Raw genomic sequence first — 26,462 nt, 5'->3', positions numbered from 1 at the left:
GCCGGGTGGCACCTAATTAATTAGCATGTTTATTTCGGCTTTTTTCTTAAAGACGTGCTGTGTGCCTCCCGGCTACCGCTGCATGCTTCACGGATCGGTATCGGGTCGCTGCCCGGAGGGTGCGGGCCACTGTACCACCCAAACTCCGACGACTCAGTCTAACACACCATCATCAGTGTGCTCTGTGCTGTCTTCCCGTAAGTGATACTACACTGTACATACATTATTTCTACTTTATATTGGCTGTGTATTTTTACGTGTTATTTGGTATGATTTGGCAGCTTCATAGCTTAAAGGTTACTGGAGAGCGCTTGCACCGTGTTTTTGCCGACGGCGCTTGCATGAGATTTTCGCTACGGAGAACAGTTCAGGCAATAATTGTGGAAAAGTATTTCTACTTTTTATCGACTGTGTGTTTATCATATCATTCCTGCTTTTACTATATGTTACTGTTATTTTAGGTTTTATGTGTTATTTGGCATGATTTGGTAGGTTATTTTTGGGTCTGCGAATGCTCACCAGATTTTCCCATATAAATAAATGGTAGTTGCTTCTTCGCTTTACGACATTCCAGCTTACGAACCGTTTCATAGGAACACTCTACCTTTGGATGGCGTGGGAAACCTGTATAGGCATTGTCATGCCTTCTTTGTAATTGCATCAATATGTTGGGCCCAGGATAGATCTTCAGAGATGTTGGCACCTAGAAACCTGAAATACTCACCCTTTCCACTTATGATCCTTCAATGGGTACAGGTGCGTGTTCTCTCGACTTCCTCTTCCCGAACTCCACAATCAATTTTTTGGTTATACTGACACTGAGTGCAAAGTTATTGCTGTGACACCACTCAACCAGTTAATTTGTCTCACTCCTGTATGCCTCCTCGTAACCCTCTTAAATTTTGCCAACAATAGTTGTGTCATTAGTAAATTTATAGATGGCATTTAAGTTGTACCCAGCCACACTGTTATGGGAATAGAGAGAGAAGAGCAGGGGGCTAAGCACACATCCTTGACATCCGCACAGACTGTTGTCTCCCGGAGAGGGAGTCAAGGATCCAGTTGCAGAGGGAGGTACAGAGTCCAGGCTTTGGAGCTTGTTGATTAGAACTGAGGGTATGATTGTGTTGAATATTGAGCTTTAATCAATAAACTGCAACCTGACATAGGCATTACTATTGTCCAGATGACCCAAGGCCGAATGGAAAGCCAGTGAGATTGTATCTGCTACAGGCTTGTTGTGACAATAGGTAAATTGCAACAGGTCCAGGTGCTTGCTTAGGTAGGAGTTGATTCTATCCATGACCAACCTCTCAAAGCACTTTATCACAATAGATGTGTCACTGGGCGATAGTCATTGAGACAGCTCACCCTGCTCTTCTTGGGCACTGGTATGATTGTCACACTTTTGAAGCAGGTGGGAATGTCCAACTGCAGCAGTGAGAAATTGAAGACATCCTTGAACAGTCCCACAAGTTGGTTGGCACAGGTTTTCAGAGACCAACCAGGTTCACCATCAGGGCCTGATGCATTGTCAGGGTTAACCCTCTTGACAGATGTTCCGTCATCGGCCTCTGAGAGAGAGATCAGTGGATCATCAAATGCTGCAGGAATTCACATGGGTGCAGTTTTATTCTCCCTTTCAAAGCATGTATAAAGGACTTTGAGCTCACCTGGAAGTGAAACATCACATCCATTCATGGTTAGGTTTCGCTTTAGAGGAAGTAAAGGACTGCAAACCCTGCCAGAGCTGATGTCAGGGTAAAGTGTACCAAATGCCAGTACATGTCGATCAGTCATACTGATAGGCTGCTTACGTCAACATTAGCATAGGAGCACTAGGAGTTTTTTTCGTGTTGAAGTACAATGGTAATACAATTTGCTGCAACTCTGTGGGCTTTTTGTGAGATGGCACTTGGAATATTATAAGTTTTAGTCTCTATACCCACAGAAAAATATATTTACTCTGGAGGCAGTGTAGTATAGATTTGTTTGATTTATTCCTGTTTGAGGGAATAGTCCCTGAGGAGGAATTGTGTAGAATAAACCTATGCACTGGAATTTAGAGAAATTAAGTAGTATCATTTTAATTGAAATTTATAACTTTTTTAACGAGATAGAAAATGAAGGAATGCATCCTCTGAACAGAGAACAAGGGTGCATGTGGCAATCAGGATGAGAGTACTCTACAATAAGAAGGCTATGTCTCTTTAGAGTTCTTATCCCAGAGGGCTGTGAATCAGAATCAGGTTTAATATCACTGACAAATGTGAAATTTGTTGTTTTGCAAAAATATGAAATACATAAAAATATTATAAATTACTAAAAGATATATAAAAAATTAAACTAAGTAAGTAGTACAAAAGAGAGCAAGAATAGTGAGGTGGTGCTCATGGGTTGATTCATTGTCTATTCAGAAATGTGTTGGCCGAGGGGAAGGACTGTTCCCAAACCTTTGAGTATACGTCCTCTCTGATGGTAGTAATAAGAAGAGAGCATGTCCTGGGTGAAGGAGGTCCTTAATTATGGAAGACACCATTTTTAGGCATCACATTCTGAAGATGTCCTCAATGCTGGGGAGGCTAGTGCCCATGCATTTGTATTCCACTACAGCCTTTTCTGATCCTGTGCAGTGGCCGCACCACACCAGACTGTGATACAACCAGTTAGATGCTCTCCGCAGTACATCTGTACAAATTTGCTAGAGTCTTTGGTGACATACCAAATCTCCTCAAACTTCTAAGAAATATAGCCACTTATGTGCCTTCTTCTTAATTGCATTAATATGTTGGGCCCAGGGTAGATCTTCAGAGACGTTGACACACAGGAACCTGAAACTTCTCACCCTTCCTACTGCTGACCTTTCAATGAGGACTGGTGTGTGTTCCCTCGACTTCCCCTCCCTGAAGTCCACAATCAATTCCTTGGTCTTACTGATGTTGAGTGCAAGGTTATTATTGCAATACCACTCAACCAGCTGATATATCTTACTCCTGTACATCTCCTCATCATTATCTGTGGATGTGGATGCCTGGAAACAAAGTAAATTGAGACTGATAGATTTTCATACCACCAAGAGAATCATGAGAAAAATGGGATTCTGACTGGAATGTGGACAAGGCATATAATCAGCCATGATTTTGTTAAAAGGTTTTAGATGCTTGAAGAACTGAATTACCCTAATTTGCCGCCACTCTGATTTATAACTGACACACATTCCAGTTCATGCTGCATATACATTCAGTGGCCTCTTGATTAAATTCGTTTTGTAGGAGCCATCTGTTAGGTGTTAAGAGATGCTCTTCTGCATGCACTGTTGTAACTTGTGATTATTTGAGTTATTGTTGCCTTCCCGTTAGCTTGAACCAATCTGGCCATTCTCCTCTGGCCTCTCTTATTAACAAGGAATTTTTGCCCACAGAGCGGGACCATCCTCTGTAACCTCTGGAGACCTGTGTGAGAAAGCCCTAAGAGATCAGTAGTTTCTGAGATACTCAAACCACCCTGACTGGCACTAACAATCATTCCACGGTCATTTAGTATCACATTTCTTCCCCGTTCTGGTATTTGGTCTGAATAACAGCTGAATCTCTTGACCATGTCTGCATGCTTTTCAGCACTGAGTTACTGCCACATGATTGGCTGATTAGATATTTGTATTAGCAAGCCGATGTACAGTTGTACCTAACGAATTAAACACTAAGTGTACGTTCCTCAATTTTTTTCTTCTTTGTATAAGACAATCTATTCTACCATTGAAAAACTTTTGCCACCTTCCCTTTACTACTTAGTTGTTAATTTCGCCAGCATCAACACTGGGTGGGTGCTAGAAATGACTGACAATTCAAATCAACCAATCTTGACCATTTTGGAGCTGCCTTCAGTTTCCCTGTCGGTGTCCCAGAATCACATGTGACAATAATACACGAAAGCAGCTTAAGCAAAAGCCAACCCACACTCAGACAATTTCAGGACAAATTATGTTTACTACAATATACATATGGGAAACTCCACATTTAAAAGAGCCCTTAGGCAACTTTTATTTAATACTTTGTAAACATATGCAGCTTTTCTGTTGGAACACTCAGTTACAGTACATTTACTACATTCTTTTGGCTTATTTGTTGCATGGCATGCTGAACAAAACCAGAGCTTTCAGGTGTCGACCTTCACCAGAGCTTAGGAAGCAAGTGTCAGATGCAATCCACAGAGTACCACAATTATTGGTGTTTCATGCTGAAGTTAACAAAATAGATCAGTCCTGAGGTGACTAAGTATAATATTTCATGTTACATGTGGAAGTAAGAGAAATACGAAATGCCACGAAAAGTGGTAGGCACAAGAGGCACATTACCAGTCTTCTGCACCATTCACTGGTACTAGCTCTGCTATACTAACCTCCTCTTTGAACAGTGCTTTTGCTGGCATAGTCTCATACAGGGCACGATTGCAGGCCCATACCATCTGCTCTGAAATGATCTACAGTCAATTCTCACCTCATATTATTCCTTTGTCAATTTTATTTCCATATTTCCATGCTATTATAGAGGTTGATGAATAATATAGCAATAATTATTCCTACTTCCATCATGCAAATGACTGTTACGTCAGTCATCCAGTCATCACTTTCATTTCTCTCCTCACAGGCTGCTCATTCTCTCAGCATTATTGCAGCTCCTAAACTAAGGGGTTCATTTCATGGCTTTTGAGTCAGTCAGGTTCCTGCTCCGCCATAAGATCCTGATCCTATATGAACTACAGCTCACCTGCGCGCTCACTGACTATTCCTTAAGTTAAGTCTGTCATTAAACTGACAATGGTGCAGAGTGCTGTGAGCCGCCTTCTTGTTCTAGGTCAATGACAGAGCTGGCAGATTGTTTTCACTAGTCAACCATGAGGGAAAAGAGATCACTGTTGCAATGCTGGCTCTAAAACATGCTGTCAAACATAGCTTACAGTACAAAGTACCAAAAAGGCATGGGATCTTCTTGTGCATTTAATAGAGCTTCATCATTCTGATATGATCTTGTGATTTATCTACAAACGTACTATTGCACCTTCCTCTACTGTTCCCTAAAACTGAATTATATCAATTATGCGAACTTGAAATCACATAATCATAAAACAAAATATTTTGAAAGAATCATAGCAGATTCTTTAAACTAGTATTGATACTGAGAGTTGCAAATATGGTTATAGAAATATCAGATGAAGTTTAATCCGGCCAAATGTGAGGTGTTTGGAGATCTGACGGAATGGCAAGACTCTTTACCGTATTGATGTACAGCAGAATCTTGGGATCCAAGTGCATAGCTCCCTGGAAGTAGATGCACAGGTTGAAAGGGTGGTAAAGAAAATATACGGAATGCTTGTCTTTATTAGTTAAGGCACTGTGTTTAAGAGTTGCAAAGTTAGATTGCAGCTTTATAAAATTCTAGTTAGACTGTATTTTAAGTATTATTTTCTTGTTGTCTCATTATAGGAAGGATGTGGAGGCTATAGAAAGGGTTCAGAAGTCGATTGCTAAGTTGCTGCCTGGATTAGAGGGCACATACTATAAGAAGAGGGTGAACAAGCTTGGGTTGCTTCTCTAGAGCAGTGGAGGCTGAGAGGAGATCTGACTGAGATTATAGGGTTATGAGAGGCATAGATAAAGCAGACAGCTAGTTTCTTTTTCCCATAGTCCAAATGTCTAAAATGTCTAACACAAAAGTACATTCATTTATTGGGGGGGGGGGGTAGGGTAAGTTCAAAGCATATATGCAGGGCACGTTTTTTTTTTACAGTGTAGCTGGTGCCTGAAATGTGATGGTGGTAGAGGCACATATGATTGAGGCATTCAGGGGACTTCTTAATAGGTACATGAATGTGCAGGAAATGGAGAGATATGAACATTGTGTATGCAGAAGGGATTAATTTAGTTAGGCAATTGATTACTAGTTTAACTAGTTCAGTACAGCAGCATGGGCCAAAGGACTTGTTCTTGTGCGGCATGGAGCCATAGAGTCACCACCCTGTCTACTTTTAGCGAACCATGAATGTGTAATCCAATCCAACTCTGTTCTACAACACTCATTCTTCTCTACCAAAATTACTGCATGACCTCATTTCTTTCTTGAGTATACTTCAGCATCCCTTATACTCATTGAGAGATTCACTTGACTGCAGATGCCTTTACCTAACTGACGCTTCCTCTTTTTGATGAGGGTTATTGAGATCTGGGCCTCAATAACCCTCATCATCCAGGTTCTCTACTCCTACTGCCTAGCCTTTCACTCTAACAGGAATATATAGACCTTGAGCTCTCACTATCTCACCTTTAAAAGCTTCTCACGTGGCTGTGACACAAACAGCAATCGAGCTCTTGTCTCATACTGTTCCATATGCCTTTACTGTATTATATTCTATGAGAATTTGCAGTGGCCACTAAGGCTGTGGAAATCACAATTAACTACATATACCAATTCTAATAGAAAAGACCTGACACTCACTGCAGTGAATAAATCTATCTCAATCATATGTATTTACTTAACATCTACCACTACTCCACAAAGAGGTAAAACTCTCATAAAAACGTGGCTTGCTTCCTCCCTTATCAGTTTAACAAAACATAATATGATTAAAGTTTGCAAATAAACTCTGCACAACTGAATACTGAGATTACATGACCAACAATAGTCTCAGCTCCTAATTATTCTCATTCGCCTGTCAAAAAATACAGTTATTTACATCAGATTCTTAATTAGACAGACAGTACATATCCAGAGGTTGTGTATTGGACAACACGAAATGCTGGCTTATTGTCACTGTTTGATATGACATAATCTTTGTTGTTTTGTGGAAGGAGTACAGTACAAAGATATAAAATCATTATAAAATACAAAATAAATGAGTAGTTCAAAAAAAAAGTACCAAGTAGTGTTCATAGACTGTTCCGAAATGTGATGGTGGAGGGGAAGCAGCTGTTTCTGAATTGTTGATTGTGGGTCTTTAGGCCACTGTATGTCCTTCCTAACGATATTAATGAGAAGATGGTATATCTTGGATCTTTAATGACGGATGCCAACTTCTTGAGGCACTGCCTCTTGAAGTTGTCCTCGATGGAAGGGAGAGTTGTGCAAGTGATGGAGCTGGCTGAGTCTACAACCAACCGCAGCATCTTCTGATTCTGTGCATTGCAACCTCCATACCAGGTGGTAATAAAACCAGTCAGAATTGTCTCTGCTGTATGTCTATAAACATTTGCAAGAGCCTTTGGTGGCATACCAAATCTCTTCAAGCCCCCCTAACGATGTGGAGCTGCGGGTGTGCTTTCTTCATGGATGCATCAATATGTTGGGTCCAGATCCTCCGAGATGTTGACACCAGGAACTTAATGCTGCTCATCCTTTCCACTGTTGACCCCTCAGTGAGGATTGGTATGTGCTCTTCTGACTTCCCCTTCCTGAAGGCCACAATCTTAGTCTTGCTGACATCATTTCTAGTTTTTTTAAGGTTTCTCAAGAAATTTTTTTTGTAGCATAGGAATTTAACTTCTTTCACTTCATCATAATTTATACAACCTTACTAATTCCACGGAAAATGAAAATTAAGGAACTACAAATTTTGGAAATCTGAGATAAAAAAACATACAATGTTGGGAACATTCGGCAAATCAGGTAACATCTGTTTAAAGGGAAACAGAGTTAATGCTTCAAGTCAGGAATCTATCTAATGAAGTGTTGCCAACCTTAAACATTAACCCTATTTCATTTTCCTCAGAATTCTGTAATTTTCATTTACAAGTATTTTCTTTAGCCAGGTAGTCTTAAGGTATTTATCGTATGAAATATTAAAACAAAAACACAGTTTTTCTTCTTTTTCAATATTTTTATTAATTTGATTTCTATATATATAAGAATACAGTGTTCAAGAGAATACATATTATAAAACAAAAAACAAAATATAATAATAACCGATATAGTATATTAAATCACATTAATGAACTCCTTACTCTATATTCATACGGATTAGATTAGAAACATAGAAAATAGGTGCAGGAGTAGGCCATTCGGCCCTTCGAGCCTGCATCGCCATTCAGTATGATCATGGCTGATCGTACAACTCAGAACCCTGTACCAGCCTTCCCTCCATACCCGCTGATCCCTTTAGCCACAAGGGCCATATCTAACTCCCTCTTAAATATAGCCAATGAACTGGCCTCAACTGTTTCCTGTGGCAGAGAATTCCACAGATTCACCACTCTCTGTGTGAAGAAGTTTTTCCTAATCACGGTCCTAAAAGGCTTCCCCTTTATCCTCAAACTGTGACCCCTCGTTCTGGACTTCCCCAACATCGGGAACAATCTTCCTGCATCTAGCCTGTCCAATCCCTTTAGAACTTTATACGTTTCAATAAGATCCCCCCTCAATCTTCTAAATTCCAACGAGTCTTAGCCCAGTTCATCCAGTCTTTCATCATATGAAAGTCCTGCCATTCCAGGATTCAATCTGGTGAACCTTCTTTGTACTCCCTCTTTGGCAAGGATGTCTTTCTTCAGATTAGGGGACCAAAACTGCAAACAATACTCCAGGTGTGGTCTCACCAAGGCCTTGTACAACTGCAGTAGTACCTCCCTGCTCCTGTACTCGAATCCTCTTGCTATAAATGCCAGCATACCATTCGCCTTTTTCACCGCCTTCTGTACCTGCATGCCCACTTTTAATGACTGGTGTATAATGACACCCAGATCTCGTTGCACCTCCCCTTTTCCTAATCGGCCACCATTCGGATACTAATCTGTTTTCCTGTTTTTGCCACCAAAGTGGATAACCTCACATTTATCCACATTAAATTGCACCTGCCATGAATTTGCCCACTCACCTAACCTATCCAAGTCACCCTGCATCCTTTTAGCATCCTCCTCACAGCTAACACTGCCACCCAGCTTCATGTCATCCGCAAACTTGGAAATGCTGCATTTAATTCCCTCATCCAAGTCATTAATATATATTGTAAACAACTGGGGTCCCAGCACTGAGCCTTGCGGTACCCCACTAGTCACTGCCTGCTATTCTGAAAAGGTCCCGTTTATTCCAGCTCTTTGCTTCCTGTCTGCCAACCAATTCTCTATCCACATCAATACCTTACCCTTAATACCGTGTGCTTTAAGTTTGCACACTAATCTCCTGTGTGGGACCTTGTCAAAAGCCTTTTGAAAATCCAAATATACCACATCCACTGGTTCTCCCCTATCCACTCTACTGGTTACATCCTTAAAAAACTATGAGATTCGTCAGACATGATTTTTCTTTCACAAATCCATGCTGACTTTGTCTGATGATTTCACCGCTTTCCAAATGTGCTGTTATCACATCTTTGATAACTGACTCTAGCAGTTTCCCCATCACCGATGTTAGGCTAACCGGTCTATAATTCCCCGGTTTCTCTCTCCCTCCTTTTTTAAAAAGTGGGGTTACACTTTAGTTCGTATATTAGAATATAAACAATTTTATTAAGAAAAGAAAAAGATCTACACCCACTATCAAAGCCGAAGCTGTTTGGGGGAAAAAAAAGAAAAAAGAAATTTATCAGATAATAAAATATACTATTAACTACCTTCTGTACTTTAACAAGAAATCAAAGATTATGAAAATAATTTAAAAACGGCCCCACAAATTTTGAAAATCTTCGTTAGATTCAGAAATTGAACAACGAATCTTTTCTAATTTTAGGCATGCCATAACATCCCGTAACCTCTGAGCATGATTAGGCGGAACAGCATCCTTCCATTTAAACAAAAGTGCCCTTCTAGCCATAAGAGAGATGAAAGCCAGAATGTGCAGATCAGATGTCTTCAAAATGATATCTTTGCTTCCAACAATACCAAATAGGGCAGTCAAAGGATTAGGCTTAAAATTTACTTTAAAGAGTACAGAAAAAGTTTGAAATATTTCCTTCCAATATTTTCCAAGACTTGAGCAAGTCCAAAACATATGAATAAGTGAAGCTTCTCCATTGTTATATCTATCAGAATAGGGAGATATATCTCTATAAAAACGAGATAATTTATCCTTGGTCATGTAAGCCCTATGAACCACTTTAAATTGTAGGAGGGAATGATGAGCACATAGTGATGAAGTATTATCCAAATTAAAAATCTCATTGGCATTTTTTTTTCAGGAGATTTCAGAGGGATGGAGATATACTTGGATGAGGACTCATCCTATGACTATTTTTAGGTCATAAACTGAGTTACTGATTTGGGTAGTTTCTAGAGTAGGTTGCATGGTTGGTACAACATTGTGGGATGAAGCTCCTGTAATGTGCTGTAGATTTCTATGTTCTGTGTTCTATTCAATATAGTAAATGAAAGTCAATTTTACTTGAACTTCACTTAAACCTTTTAAGAGTCATAATTTTTCTGCAGCATTGTTAGTGCTGTTAAAAATTAGACCATGGCAAAGCCTGTGAACTGAAGCGTAATATATACATATAACAAACCAACCAGTGCTGGGTGGTGTAACAAGTTAGCACAGGCTGTTCCTATTGAAACAGTAGCAAAAGTGATGGAAATGTATAATAGTGATGAATGAGTTTAAATTGTGTTATGTGCCATTTATCCTCTAGCATCTGTTTCATAAACACTTTCATGAAATCACGACATTAAGTAACACGAAGAAGTAGAATTGTCACCGATTGTGAGCATTAGGGTTGTCAAAAGTATATTTGTTTTTCACAGAACAGGAAAGAAATTAGAATGGTAATTTATTGCAGCTTAGCAAATGAAGGTCAGTTCAATAAAGAATTAAGACGCAAACAACAGGAATTCTGCAGATGCTGGAAATTCAAATTTATATATTGGCGAGACCCGACGCAGACTGGGAGACCGCTTTGCTGAATATCTACGCTCTGTCCGCCAGAGAAAGCAGGATCTCCCAGTGGCCACACATTTTAATTCCACATCCCATTCCCATTCTGACATGTCTATCCACGGCCTCCTCTACTGTAAAGATGAAGCCACACTCAGGTTGGAGGAACAACACCTTATATTCCGCCTGGGTAGCCTCCAACCTGATGGCATGAACATCGACTTCTCGAACCTCCGCTAAGGCCCCACCTCCTCCTCGTACCCCATCTGTTACTTATTTTTATGCACACATTCTTTCTCTCACTCTCCTTTTTCTCCCTCTGTCCCTCTGAATATACCTCTTGCCCATCCTCTGGGTCCCCCCCCCCCGTCTTTCTTCCTGGACCTCCTGTCCCATGATCCTCTCGTATCCCCTTTTGCCTATCACCTGTCCAGCTCTTGGCTCTATCCCTCCCCCTCCTGTCTTCTCCTATCATTTTGGATCTCCCCCTCCCCCTCCAACTTTCAAATCCCTTACTCACTCTTCCTTCAGTTAGTCCTGACGAAGGGTCTCGGCCTGAAACGTCGACTGCACCTCTTCCTACAGATGCTGCCTGGCCTGCTGCGTTCACCAGCAACTTTGATGTGTGTTGCTTCAATAAAGAATTAATTTTTTTTATATGCTCTTCATTACCTCAGGGCACCCCAAAGAAATTTGCAGCTAATAAAGTATTTTCTTGTAAAGTGTGACCATTGTAATAATGTATGGAAGCACAGCAGCCAATTTGTGAACTGTAAAATACCACAAACAGCAAGTTATTATGTCTTAATTGATAAATATTGGCCAGAATAGCGGGGAGAATTTATTAATCATCCAGTAGAACATTTTATGTTCCCTTATTTTACATTAATGCCCAAAGGCAAAATTCCTCCCATTCTATCAAGCAGCAATTTTAAGTTCAGCTTCCCTTTGTCTGTCTTGTTACCTGTGCTACGTACAGATATAGTAATGATAATTGTTTGAATACTTAAACCACTCCTGATTTGTATCATACTTCCCAATGAGTTGGGAAAACTTCGCCACTCTACCTTGTACTCTGTTCAAAGTAAGTTTATTCTGAATGTCAATATGAGAGTTTTCGGAATGATTACCATCGGTTTAATTCAGGATAATGAGAATGAGTAACCAATTACATTAACATGCTTCCTCTCACACACTTGCACAGGACTGCTGACAGCTGTTGACATGGGGAAATGGAACACCACTACCACACTGCACCATATTGAAGTTTAAAAATAGGCGCCACTTATTGAAGGCATCTGTTGATTTGAATCTGATGAAGTGAATAAGTATAGATCATATTGTCCTTAAAAATGATAGTTAATATTAGATCATCCTTAAGAGTACAGATTCACATCTGAATAGACCAGAAAAGGTAGAATTCTGCTTATGAAATTACTTGGTATTTTTGTAAATGTTAGAAAACTTACGTGAATTGAGACAGAGCCTAGAAAGCTATCATTGAGCACACCTGCCTTTCAATTTGACAGGAATGCCAAAGCTTTTACCAGAAAGGAAAACAGCTGTGCTGGATCAGATTAGTTGTGAAGTACTGGGGATATTTGGCTTCATTCCATGACAGTGCACAGCCTGTCCCTCTGTACAGTTTTCTCTGCATTAATCTCTATCCAGAGTGGCACTGTGTTTTCAGGCCAACCTGAAAGCAGGCTTTGACTTGCAGGGAGAAGGGAAAATTTGCTTAAGAGCAATAGCTTCTTTGTGCCTATGAAGCAAATTCATACATGTTGAGGCAGGAATCATTTGAAGCTATCTATATTGGCCAGAAGAGAAAATGAAATTGTGTCTATTATCTTCTTAGAAGAGGTCAGGAATGTATTAAATAGCTAAAGTGAAGTAATGTGCAATCTAGTTAAATGAACTTGAGACTTTTTAAAAATCACTAGTCTCCTATATCTAAGTAGTCAAATGATGTAAAGAATGCATAAATGAAAACAAAGTTGGGGCTTTACTTATATCCCATGAATGACAGACCAGTATATTGCCTCTTCAGAGAGGTTGAATCTGGGGAAAATTGATCGAGAATGTGCGTAGAATAAAATGGGATTAGAGTAGGATTATAGTAAATGGTTAGTTGTTAGTTCCCATTGGTTGGGTGGCCTGAAAGACCTGTTTCTGTGACTCCATATATCTTTTAATGAGTGATATTTTCCTATTTGGAGAAATGAGGTTGCATGAATTAAACTAATAAAGATACACACAATCTCTTTTTATATCTCTATTATTTCCTTCCACTCCATGAACTGATGAAGTAATTCCACATTAAATTCAGTGTATTTCCGATCAAAGTATCTTGTCTGTCATTAAGCCTCTGCTTTCAAAAAGTGGAAGCGGTTAAAGGAAAACCACAAATGATTTCTTTTGATGAGTTGTAAGGTTTACGAAACTGTCAATAAATTCACACATTTTCTTGCAATGTGTCTGTGTGATGCACTAAGTTTGAGGAAGGTTGCAGTTGAAAGAATAATTTCTAAGCAGGCAAAAATTCCCTCAACCAACATACATCAAAGTTGCTGGTGAACGCAGCAGGCCAAGCAGCATCTATAGGAAGAGGTGCAGTTCCTCAAGTTCCCCAGGTTAACTATGTAAGACTTATCTGTGAATTTATATTTATATTAACAAGATATAATCTGTAAAGGTACATTAAATGTTACAATGCAAACAGCATAGTCCCCTTTCAATCAGAATAGGTGTGCACAATTTATGCATCATTATTATTTCATCTAATTTAATTGTCTGATTTTAAATTCCTCAGGTCTGGTCCAATATAACTTTTGACATATGATCACCTCACCAAATCAAATAATCTTTTTTTCACTCGTTCCAATGTATTTATTACAATTAATAGTAGTTGAAGAAGTTAATAAACAACATGTGTTTGAGATGTGATGATTTTACACCTGAATTATTCATAACATCCTTCTAAAAATCTATCTTCAAACCTTTTAGCCTGTAGGGTAATCCTAGAGTCAGTAAGCAAAAGCTGAAGGGTAGCCAAGTTAACATGGATTCATCTTGGCATCAATACAGGAAGAAGGTAAAGTTTGAGGAAATGACAAGAAGAAAATTCAGATGATCTTTCTAATACTTCTGTTTACCTACTTAAAGGAGTAGCAGAATCTGTCAAACAGAGAGGCCAGGCATAAGAAACATTAAAGAAAATGAACACAGGGAAAAATAAAAGGATAGTGATTCATTGAACTATGACTTTAAAGTGGAGCTGAGGTAGCCCCACATGTCAGTGTCATGCATCAACCTTCCTACTGCATGCCTTTGGTTGGATTAATGAAGTGGAGATTCTCAGAGCCTTCAAGTGTGAATGAAAACATAACATCTATTGTAGTACATACCAGATGAAAGTAATTTGACCAAGCAATTTTAGAGCAGATTATCAAAAAAGTTGGTAAGGGAGGTTTGTTATAAGAAACATCTTCATGTAGGAAGAATGGGGGATGTTGGAGATAGGTATTTTACACATAGAGTGGTAAGTGAATGACACTCATTGCTGGGGTGGTGGTAGAGGCAGGTACATTAGGGACACTTAAGAGACTCTTAAATGGGCACATGGGTGGAAAAAAAAGGAAAGACTACGTAGGAGGGAAAGGTTAGTTTGATCTTGGAGCAGGTTAAAAAGTTGATGGAACATCGTAGGCCAAAGGCCTTGTACTGTGCTGTACTGTTCTACGCTCTAAAGGCAAAGTGAACACTACTTTTTTGCACTGTATTGCTGCCACAAATTAACAAATTTCAGGACATATAATTCAGTGATGATAAACCTGATTCTGATTTGGAAGGTAAAAGCAAGGCAGCGTGCGCTGGAGCAATTAAATTCAGAGCTACAAACCTAAGGTTTTTGTTTCATTGCAGTAGTTTTCGGAATTATGCTTCAGCAACGAGACAGGATTTGGTAAGTGTCCACGATCTGTCTGCTTTATTGAGATGGGACATGATGCAATCACTCCAAATTTCTTCTTAGTACCTGGTTACCGAGTTGCATGTGCAATGATTCAATGCAGAAAAGAACAGGAAATTGATGTTTTCGAATTTTAATGCAATCAGTGATTAACTTAAAATAGAGCAATAAAACATATCTTTAATTAAATCAAGAAATGTTACCTTCACTCCATAAAGTTTGAGGCACTTGGATAAGTGAACTTCATTGTGTAGCCAATCCTATTGATCAGAAGTGACTCCAGTCTCGGTGCCTGATCTGTCGAGAAAGCAGATTTCAGCCAAGTTAGCAGCAGAATGATAGAGAGAAATAGACAACCAGATATTCTGCTGTTAGTCGTCATGTGCAAGATATATGAATGAAAAATATAATTTTTCACATTTAAACCAGCTGTTGTATGGGCTCTCCATGTTTTTTTACGTATACTTGACAAATGGGATTTAGACGAGCCACTGAATTGCTGCCAACATGTACAGATGTGGAACATATAATCCTGAATAGTGAAGGAGAAAGAAATGACTAACATGCATGATTTTTAAATCAGATTGTAATTTCAACATGGACTTTCAAATACCAAGATTTGCAAAGGTGAGAAAATTCAGCCTCTTGATTTTTTTAGTTAATGCAGGAATTCGGTTTAAGGACTCAACTTTTCAAGCAGATGCATTTTAACACTGTGGTAACTGATATTTTGTGAAGTCTTCACACCTATGTGAATGTTCTTCTTCACTCCCATTTTTCCTTTACAGGTGGCACTTCATGCATGTGGGGTGGCGACAGACATGGTCATTGATCATTGTATCATGGCAAATGCGGCATTTGTAATCTGTCCATGTTGTTATGGCTTCATACAAAACACAGTCAAGTACACGTTCCCAAGAAGGTAGGGTCTTATCTGAGACTGAATGGATATTACAGCCTTGTGATTTAGTTCATGTCTTCCTTGAGGCTTGTTTTTAAGTATTTATAAATCTTTAGGGCATCTTATTTTAAAGAAAATCATTCATTCTTATTGGATTTTTATCATACATATAGCAGATAATTTTAAACTATTGACTTGAATTGAATTGACTTTATTTCTTACATCCTTCACATATATGAGGAGTTAAAATCTTTACATTACATCTCCATCTAAATGTGCAATGTGCAATCATAGTAATTTATTGTAATTTATAATAATTTATAATAAATAGAACAGTCAGTGTAACACTCAAATCAGTGTGAGTTCAGCAGTCTGATGGCCTGGTGGAAGAAGCAGTCCTGGAGCCTGTTGGTCCTGGCTTTTATGCTGTGGTACTGCTTCCTGGATGGTAGCAGCTGGAATAGATTATGGTTGAAATGGCTTGGGTCCCCAATGATCCTACGGACCCTTTTTACATACCTGTCCTTGTAAATGTCCTGAATCATGGGAAGTTCACAGCTGCAGATGTGCTGGGCTGTCCGCACCACTCTCTGCAGAGTCCTGCGATTAAGGGAGGTACAATTCCCATACCAAGCAGTGAAAAAGCTAGTCAGATGCTCTCAGTTGTGCCCCTGTAGAAATGTGCTTCTATACTATAAAGGGCCCACCTAAGTTTCTTATGTTAACTAATTTAATTAAATGCAAATAACACGAGATCATAGTGAAAAAAGTATTTGATATCGCAAATATGTTCTATTTTATTAGTAAACTATAGACTAATATTTTCTCCAATTTCCACATCCCCTCACCTGGGGAATTTTGGCAATCAAGTTGTTCTCAAGTCTATTATTTCTGTTTGCTTTTTCTTTTCTCCTTTGCCTTCCCCCTTCCTCCTCTTATTCAGTTATGCCACCTTTTATTGCTTTCCCCACTAAAGCTTTTTCACAACTCAGTGTGATTTTGTTTCCTAGTGTTTTTCCTGGCTTTTACAGAGAGTTGTGGATGTAGCTCAGCACATCATAGAAACCAGCCACCCCTCCATGGACCCCGTCTGCATTTCTCACTGCCTCGGTGAAGCATTCAACATAATCAAAGACCTAGCCATTCTCTCTTCTGCCCCCTCCCATCAGGCACAAGGCAAAAGAAAGTCTGAAGACACATCCCATCAGGCTCCCACTGTAATAATACTATTGAACAGTCTCCTAGTGCAATAAGATGGACTCTTGATTTCACAACTTATGTCCTTGCGCCTTATTGTCTTCCTGCACTGCACTTTCTCTGTAACTGTAACACTTTGTTTTACATCCTGTTATGGTTTTTCCCTGGACTACCTCAATGTAGTGATCTAATGAAATTATCTGTCTGGATGACATGTGAAACGAAGTCTTTCACTGTACCTCAATATGTGACTATTAATAATAAACAAATAAGTCAATTTACCAATAAACTAATTATCCAGAGCACTCCAAAATAATGCATTCCTCCAACCCTGGCCCTTCCTTTCCTTGGTTGTAACAGGAGACATGATACTTCTAGGTCCCTCTATTTTTCTCCCCATCTTTAAGATATGTCTTAAAATTTACTCTTTCACCAAATCTATGGTCACTTGTCCTAAAGTTTTCTTTTTTGGCTTGTTGCCAACTTTTGTCTGATAACTCCTTTCTGTGAATTATCTTCAGCAGTTTTACTGTGTTAAAGTTGAAATAAAAGTGCAAATCTTTATTATTTTTCTTTGATTTTCTTTGTGTAGTAATGCATAATTTTAAAAGGCTAGATGGAAGTGACCTCTCTGTAAGAAATATATTCTCAGCATGAATAGCACAATCCAAGCTGAGTATTGGATGAGCCATAGTTCAGGTGGAGAGAGACAACTTCGATCAAGAAAGCAATGATCATTGTAACAATTACTACAGTTAGGAGCAGATAACGCATTGCTTCTTGGGATATTCAATTTAAATTTATTGTGGCAATCCAGATCTTTAATTTTACTCCAAGTATATTCAAATCTTAAAATACTTTTCACCAACCTTTGCTTCTGTACTGCTCAGGGTTCATATAAAGACCGTTTATGTTGTACTGACAGGACAGCTCACAGCAATTTTAACACTATGACCTAACAAAGTAAAAACAGTGCCTGTGAACATTAAGGAGTGGCGTCACGATTCATAAACACATTCTAAACCTCTCACCAGGCCTCCTTCCCCTCCCCCATCACTGAAAATGTTATTATTAGAAGATCAAACTGTAGCTCCTATCTAAAGAGGTGAATGCTTGCAATTACAAAAACCATTATACATTCCGAGCCTTTTATAGCTATAATTGTTTTTCCCACAGGAACTCACAAAACAGTGAAAGAAATCACTTTTTGAAATCAAATGGAAAATTGCAAAGGGTTTATCTTCAACAATATACATTTTATTTTCAAACATTCTCATTTTGTAATGTCTTTTATAGTCATAGAACAATACAGTACAGAAACAGACCTTCAGCCCATCTAGTCTATGCCAAACGGTAATTCTGCCCAGTGCCATTGACCTGCACCTGGACCATAGCCCTCCATACTCCTACCATCCACGTACTTATCCAAATTTCTCTTAATTGTTACAATTGAACTCAAATCCACCACGTCTGCTGGCAACTTGTTCCACACTTGCATTACCCTCTGAGTAAAGAAGTTCCTGCTCAGATTCCCTTTAAATATTCCCCCTTTCACACTTAAACTATGCCCTTTAGTTCTAGACTCATCCATTCTCAGTGGAAACAGCCTGCTTGCATTTACCCTGTCAATTCCCCTCGTAGGTTTCTATATCTCTATCTAAATCTCTCCTCATTCTCCTATGCTGGAGGGAATAAAGTCCTAACAACTTGGGTTCTCAAGTCAGGCACATCCTTGTAAATTTTCTCTGTGCTCTTTCAATCTTATTGATAACTTTCCTGTAACTAGGTGACCAGATTAGTAACAGTGCTCCAAATTTTGCTTCACCAATGCCTTATGAAACTTAAACATAACATCCCAACTCCTGTACACAGTTCTCTGATTTATGAAGGCCGGTGTGCCAAAACGTCCATTATGATCCTAACGACCTGTGATATCTCTTTTAAGGAATTATGAATCTGTATTCCCAGGTTCCTTTGTTTTCCTGCACTCCTCAGTGTTCTACCAGACACTGCAAGTCCTATTCCGGTTTGTCTTCCCAAAAGTGCAACACCTCACACTTGTCCATATTAAGTTCCATCTGCCATTTTTCCAGTTGGTCCAGATCCTGCTGCCAGCTTTGTGAGCCATCCTTACTGCCCACTACACCTCCCCCCCCCGCCGTCTTGGTGTCATCCGCAAATTAACTGAACCAGTTTACCACATTATCATCCAGGTCATTGATGTAGATGACAAAACAACAACAACCCCAACACCGATCCCTGTGGCACACCATTAATCATAGGCCTCTAGTCAGAGAGACAGCCATCTGCTACCGCTCCCTGGCTTCTATGCGGGTCTTTATCAAAGGCTTTGCTAAAGCCTATGTAGATAGCATCCACTGACTGTCCTTCTTCAACTTTCCTGGTAACCTCCTCAAAAACCTCGATAGGATTGGTTAGACATGACCAATCGCACATAGTATTATGTTGACCATTCCTAATTAGGCCATGTCTAAATCCTTATATATCGTGTTCCGTTGAATATCTTCCAATAAATTTCCCACTACTAATGTCAGGCTCACCTGCCTATAATTTCCCACTTATTTGTTGAGTCGGAAGGGTACTATAGGGAGAGTGCAGAGGAGATTCACAAGGATGTTGCCTGGATTGAAGAGCATGCCTTCTGAGAATAGGTTGAGTGAACTTAGCCTTTTCTTCTTGAGTGACAAAGGTTGAGAGGTGACCTGATAGAGGTGTATAAGATGATGAGGGGCATTGATTGTGTGGGTAGCCAGAGGTTTTTTTTCCCAGGGCTGAAATGGCTAACACGAGGGGGCATAGATTTAAGGTGCATGGAAGTAGTTACAAGGGGGATGTCAGGGGTAAGTTTTTCACACAGAGAGTGGTGGGTGCGTGGAATGCACTGCTAGCAAAGGTGGTAGGGTCTTTTAAGAGACTCTTAGATAGGTACATGGAATTGAGAGAAATAGAGGGCTATGCGGTTGGGAAATTCTAGGCAGCTTCTAGAGTAGGTTACATGGTTGGCACAACATTGTGGGCCGAAGGGCCTGTAATATGCTATAGATTTTCTATGTTCTATGTTCTTTCTTGAACAATGGAAAAACATTAGATATCCTCCAATTCTCTGGATCTCACCCGTGGCTAAGGACTTTTTAAATACATCTGCTAAGGTTACTGCAATTTCTGCACTAGCCTTCCACAGGGTCCAGCAGAACACCTTGTCAGTTCCTGGGGACTTCTCCACCCTAATTTGTCTCAAGGCAACAAGCATGTCCTTTTCTGCAATCCGATATAGTCTATGCAAAACTTTACTCTGTGTCCACTACCAAATAAATAGATGCAAAAAAAAACCACCTCTTTTGGCTCCATGCATAGATGACCATGCTGATCTTCAAGTGGACCAATTTTGAATTGAATTGACTTTATTTCTTACATCCTTCACATACATGAGAAGTAAAAATCTTTATGTTACGTCTCTGTCTAAATGTGCAATGCGTAATCAAAGTAATTTATAATAAATGGAACAGTCAATGTAACATAGAAGTACACTCAAATCAGCGTGAGTTAAGTGTGTGTGTATTTATTTATTAAATAGTTAAATTAAATAAGTAGTACAAAAATAAAAAAGTAGTGAGGTAGTGTTCATGGGTTTAATGTCCATTCAGAAAGCAGATGGCAGAGGGAAAAAAGCTGTTCCTGAATAGTTGAGTGTGTACCTTCAAGCTTCTGTACCTCCTTCCTGATGGTAACAATGAGAACAGGCATGTCCTGGGGGATGGGAGTCTGTAATGATGGATGCCCCCTTCCTGAGGCATTGCTCCTTGAAAACGTCCTAGATACTTCGGAGGCTAGTGCCCATGATGGAGCGGACTAAGTTTACAACTTTCTACAGCTTATTTTGATACTGTGTAGTAGAACATAGAACATAGAATAGTACAGCACAGTACAGGCCCTTCAGCCCACAATGTTGTACCGACCCTCAAACTCTGCCTCCCATATAAGCCCCCACCTTAGATTCCTTCATATACCTGTCTAGTAGTCTCTTAAAGTTCACTAGTGTATCTGCCTCCACCACTGACTCAGGAAGTGCATTCCACGCACCAACCACTCTCTGAGTAAAAAACCTTCCTGTAATATCCCCCTTGAACTTCCCACCCCTTACCTTAAAGCCATGTCCTCTTGTATTGAGCAGTGGTGCCCTGGGGAAGAGGCGCTGGCTATCCACTCTATCTATTCCTCTTATTATCTTGTACACCTCTATCATGTCTCCTCTCATCCTCCTTCTCTCCAAAGAGTAAAGCCCTAGCTCCCTTAATCTCTGATCATAATGCATACTTTCTAAACCAGGCAGCATCCTGGTAAATCTCCTCTGTACCCTTTCCAATGCTTCCACATCCTTCCTATAGTGAGGTGACCAGAACTGGACACAGTACTCCAAGTGTGGCCTAACCAGAGTTTTATAGAGCTGCATCATTACATCGCGACTCTTAAACTCTATCCCTTGACTTATGAAAGCTAACACCCCATAAGCTTTCTTAACTACCCTATCCACCTGTGAGGCAACTTTCAGGGATCTGTGGACATGTACCCCGAGATCCCTCTGCTTCTCCACACTACCAAGTATCCTGCCATTTGCTTTGTACTCTGCCTTGGAGTTTGTCCTTCCAAAGTGTATCACCTCACACTTCTCTGGGTTGAACTCCATCTGCCACTTCTCAGCCCACTTCTGCATCCTATCAATTTCTCCCTGCAATCTTTGACAATCCTCTACACCATCTACAACACCACCAACCTTTGTGTCGTCTGCAAACTTGCCAACCCACCCTCCTACCCCCAGATCCAGGTTGTTAATAAAAATCACGAAAATTAGAGGTCCCAGAACAGATCCTTGTGGGACACCACTAGTCACAATCCTCCAATCTGAATGTACTCCCTCCACCACCACCCTCTGCCTTCTGCAGGCAAGCCAATTCTGAATCCACCTGGCCAAACTTCCCTGAATCCCATGCCTTCTAACTTTCTGAATAAGCCTACCGTGTGGAACCTTGTCAAATGCCTTACTAAAATCCATATAGATCACACCCACTGCACTACCCTCATCTATATGCCTGGTCACCTTCTCAAAGAACTCTATCAGGCTTGTTAGACATGATCTGCCCTTCACAAAGCCATGCTGACTGTCCCTGATCAGACCATGATTCTCTAAATGCCTATAGATCCTATCTCTAAGAATCTTTTCCAACAGCTTTCCCACCACAGACGTAAGGCTCACTGGTCTATAATTACCCGGACTATCCCTACTACCTATTTTGAACAAGGGAACAACATTTGCCTCCCTCCAATCCTCCGGTACCATTCTCGTGGACAACGAGGACATAAAGATCCTAGCCAGAGGCTCAGCAATCTCTTCTCTTGCCTCATGGAGCAGCCTGGGGAATATTCCGTCAGGCCCTGGGGACTTATCTGTCCTAATGTATTTTAACAACTCCAACACCTCCTCTCCCTTAATATCAACATGCTCCAGAATATCAACCTCACTCATATTGTCCTCACCATCATCAAGTTCCCTCTCATTGGTGAATACCGAAGAGAAGTATTCATTGAGGACCTCGCTCACTTCCACAGCCTCCAGGCACATCTTCCCACCTTTATCTCTAATCAGTCCTACCTTCACTCCTGTCATCCTTTTTTTCTTCACATAATTGAAGAATGCCTTGGGGTTTTCCTTTACCCTACTTGCCAAGGCCTTCTCATTCCCCCTTCTTGCTCTTCTCAGCCCCTTCTTAAGCTCCTTTCTTGCTTCCCTATATTCCTCAATAGACCCATCTGATCCTTGCTTCCTAAACCTCATGTATGCTGCCTTCTTCCTCCTGACTAGATTTTCCACCTCACTTGTCACCCATGGTTCCTTCATCCTACCATTCTTTATCTTCCTCACCGGGACAAATTTATCCCTTACATCCCGCAAGAGATCTCTAAACATCGACCACATGTCCATCGTACATTTCCCTGCAAAAACATTATCCCAATTCACACCCGCAAGTTCTAGCCTTATAGCCTCATAATTTGCCTTTCCCCAATTAAAAATTTTCCTGTCCTCTTTGATTCTATCCTTTTCCATGATAATTATAAAGGCCAGGGAGCGGTGGTCACTGTCCCCCAGATGCTCACCCACTGAGAGATCTGTGACCTGACCCGGTTCATTACCTAGTAGTAGATCTAGTATGGCATTCCCCCTGGTCGGCCTGTCCACATACTGTGACAGGAATCCATCCTGGACACACTTAACAAACTCTGCGGCTTTTAAACCCTTGGAACTAATCAGGTGCCAATCAATATTAGGGAAGTTAAAGTCACCCATGATAACAACCCTGTTATTTTTGCACCTTTCCAGAATCTGCCTCCCAATCTGCTCCTCTGTATCTTTGCTGCTACCAGGGGGCCTATAGAATACCCCCAGTAGAGTAACTGCTCCCTTCCTGTTCCTGACTTCCACCCATATTGACTCAAAAGAGGATCCTGCTACATTTCCCACCCTTTCTGTAGCTGTAATAGTATCCCTGACCAGTAATGCCACCCCTCCTCCCCTTTTTCCGCCCTCTCTATCCCTTTTAAAGCACTGAAATCCAGGAATATTGAGAATCCATTCCTGCCCTGGTGCCAGCCAAGTCTCTGTAATGGCCAATGCATCATAATTCCATGTATGTATCCAAGCTCTCAGTTCATCACATTTGTTCCTGATGCTTCTTGCATTGAGGTACACACATTTCAGCCCTTCTACCTTACTGTCTTTACACCGTTTATTCTGCTTCTCTTTCCTCAAAGCCTCTCTGTATGTTAGATCTGGCTTTACTCCATGCACTTCTTTCACTGCTCTATCGCTCTGGGGTCCCATCCCCCTCGCAAATTAGTTTAAACCCTCCCGAACCATGCTAGCAAACCTACCTGCAAGGATATTGCTTCCCCTCGAGTTCAGGTGCAACCCATCCAATCTGTACAGGTCCCACCTTCCCCAGAAGAGATCCCAATGATCTAAAAATCTAAAACCCTGCTCCCTGCACCAACTCCTCAGCCACGCATTCAACTGCCATCTCCTCCAATTCTTACCATCTCTGTCACGTAGCACTGGCAGCAATCCTGAGAACGTCACCCTCCTGAGACCCCCCTCCCCCATACCAGACAGTGATGCAGCCACTTAGAATACTCTCCATGGTACATTTGTATAAATTTGCGAGGGTCTTTGGTGACATACCAAATCTCCTTAAGTTCTTAATGAAATATAGCCACTGTTGTGCCTTCTTTGTAGCTGCATCGACATGTTGGGCCCAGGATAAATCCTCAGAGATTTTGACACCCAGGAACTGGAAGTTGCTCACTCTTTCCACTTCTGATCCCTCTCTGGGAATGGGTGTGTGTAACCCTGTCTTACCCTTTCTGAAGTCCACAATCAGTTCGTTGGTCTTATCTATGTTGAGTGTAAGGTCTCAATTTCCCTCTATAACCATGGTTCCACAAACCTGTTGCCCTTGTCTTTTATTCTAACAGGAACATACAAACTCAGTACTCTTAAAATTTCACTTTTGAAGGCTCCCACTTATCAAGCATCCCTTTGCAAGAAAACAACCTATCCCAATACACAGTTGTCAGATCTTTTCTGAAGCCAACAAAATTGGCTTTTCTCCACTTTAGAATCTCAAATTGAAGACTAGTCCTGTCCTTCTCCATAATTATCTTGAAACTAATGGAATTGTGATCACTACAAACACATCTGTCACTTGCCCTATCTTATTCCCAAATTGAAGATCCAGTATTGTACTGGCTATTTGGAACCTCTACATATTGTTTAAAGAAACTTCCTGAACGCATTTGGCAGACTCTATCCCGTCGAATCTTTTTACAGTGTGGGAGCCCCAGTCAATATGTGCAAAATTAAAATCACCTATTATCACAACCTTATTTTTCTTGCATCTGCCTGCTATCTCTCTACAAACTTGCTCCTGTAAATCCAACTGACAGTTATGAGGTGCATAATATAATCCTAATAATGTGGTCACCTCTTATTCCTCAGTTCCAGATTCCAACTGTTTACAGAGTATTAGTTAACATATCAGTTATTGCTGGTGTTGCTGGAGGACCCTATTAGTAAGGGAACCAGTAGTCAGAACTACTTGCTAGCCTTTAGCACAATGGCATGGATTCAGGATAGCAGGCAAGAGGCCAGGAGTAGATCACTCATCCACCATTTGGTTGCTTGATGTGATTGGTTCATTTTAGAATTTAGGTGCTGTCAAAAAGTTATTAGAAGTAATTGTGTCATTTTGTTTTTGCTTAATAATTACATTTGCTTCCAGTAAAGTTTTTTTTATTCTTAAGATGCACATATTCATGAAATAGTGATAAGTATTTTTAATGAAATCCTATACACTTATCTACATTTGGAATATATAGAAAATTGCCCATGAACACTTATGCAAAAGTATTCACAATACATAGTGAAATGAGTACCACTGCTTGTGTTAAATGTTATTATCAGATGTAAGTTCTAATAGTTAAATTTGATTTCCCTTTTTAGCCAAAAATTCAAGAGTGTTTTGTCATATAAGGTACGTAGCATTTTACTTAACAGCTTGTATGCTATTGCTGAAGAACATTATGTGTGCAGACTCTAATGACCTTGCCATTTAATGATATAACAGTGTGCAAGCTCTAAACAAAAATGGTTCTCCAGACTTACTGATGTCTGAGCTAATATGGGTCCTGAAGTAGTCAAGCAGTTTGGATTTCATTTATTTATCTGTTCATCTTAATCATTATATATTAGCACAATCTCATTCATTTACTACAACATTCAATACATGCGTTCATTTATTTTATAAGATAATGAAGATGGAGAAGACCCAAGCCTCCTTTGCTATTAAATAAGATTATGCTTAATCTTCTTTCTCATCAGTCTCCCAGCCCTCATATCCCTTGATTTTGTTTATAATCTTTCGGAGGAAGAGAGACCAAATACAGCCAACAACTATTGTTTTATTCTGGCTGTCATTTTTATAAATATTTTCTGTTATCACATTCTTACTGTTAAAGATCACACTTTGTACTGATTTCTGAAGAGAGATATTGTTATTTCTGTTTATGGTCCACCAGTTCTACTTTATTCATTAGGCAAATTGAGCATTTTTGTAGAGAAATGGAACATTATTAGTCAGTGTAGATATGCATGGAGATCACTTACTAATGGTGTCATTGGTGTTGGGGCGATTGTTAACAATTTCATAATGTTTCATGGGGAAATGATTTGCTGATCACGATTTAAGAATCTTTGCAAACAGATTAAGATAAACTGGATTTCAACCAGTGGTTCCCAAAGCGGACGATATCATCTCCACACGCAACCCCCCCCCCGGCCTGAGAGTTTCTAAGGGGGTGATAAAGATAAAGGGGTATTTACTTCAAGGGGATTAGAATATAAAAGCAAGGAGATAATGCTGAGATTTTATAAGACATTAGTCAGGCTGCTCTTGGAGTATTGTCAACAGCTTTG

The 26,462-nt window shown here is 40.0% G+C and overlaps 1 protein-coding gene and 1 long non-coding RNA gene across 5 annotated transcripts in view; one reads left to right on the top strand and one right to left on the bottom strand.

Moving 5' to 3' along the window:
* Window positions 1–17,937, bottom strand: part of LOC134345715 (uncharacterized) — an 81,273-nt gene extending 63,336 nt beyond the window's left edge. The window contains exons 1-2 of the long non-coding RNA XR_010017753.1: window positions 17,788–17,937; window positions 15,024–15,117 (exon numbers count right to left, since the gene is read on the bottom strand). This is a non-coding gene — a long non-coding RNA (uncharacterized LOC134345715). The remainder of the gene's footprint in view (window positions 1–15,023; window positions 15,118–17,787) is intronic.
* gstcd (glutathione S-transferase, C-terminal domain containing) overlaps window positions 1–26,462 on the top strand; it is a 222,097-nt gene that overhangs the window by 183,608 nt on the left and 12,027 nt on the right. For 3 of the 4 annotated variants that reach the window (XM_063046825.1, XM_063046823.1, XM_063046822.1), the window contains 2 exons: window positions 15,609–15,742; window positions 25,491–25,521. The exons of the other annotated variant lie outside the window; for it this stretch is intronic. In XM_063046825.1, coding sequence (XP_062902895.1) covers window positions 15,609–15,742; window positions 25,491–25,521 — 165 coding nt within the window. The remainder of the gene's footprint in view (window positions 1–15,608; window positions 15,743–25,490; window positions 25,522–26,462) is intronic. 4 annotated transcript variants of the gene reach the window in all.

The sequence above is a fragment of the Mobula hypostoma genome, chromosome 4, assembly GCF_963921235.1.
Source record: "Mobula hypostoma chromosome 4, sMobHyp1.1, whole genome shotgun sequence".
Lineage (NCBI taxonomy): Eukaryota > Metazoa > Chordata > Chondrichthyes > Myliobatiformes > Myliobatidae > Mobula > Mobula hypostoma.
Note: the sequence above shows the minus strand (reverse complement) of the source record. Positions and strands in the feature narration are given on the sequence as shown.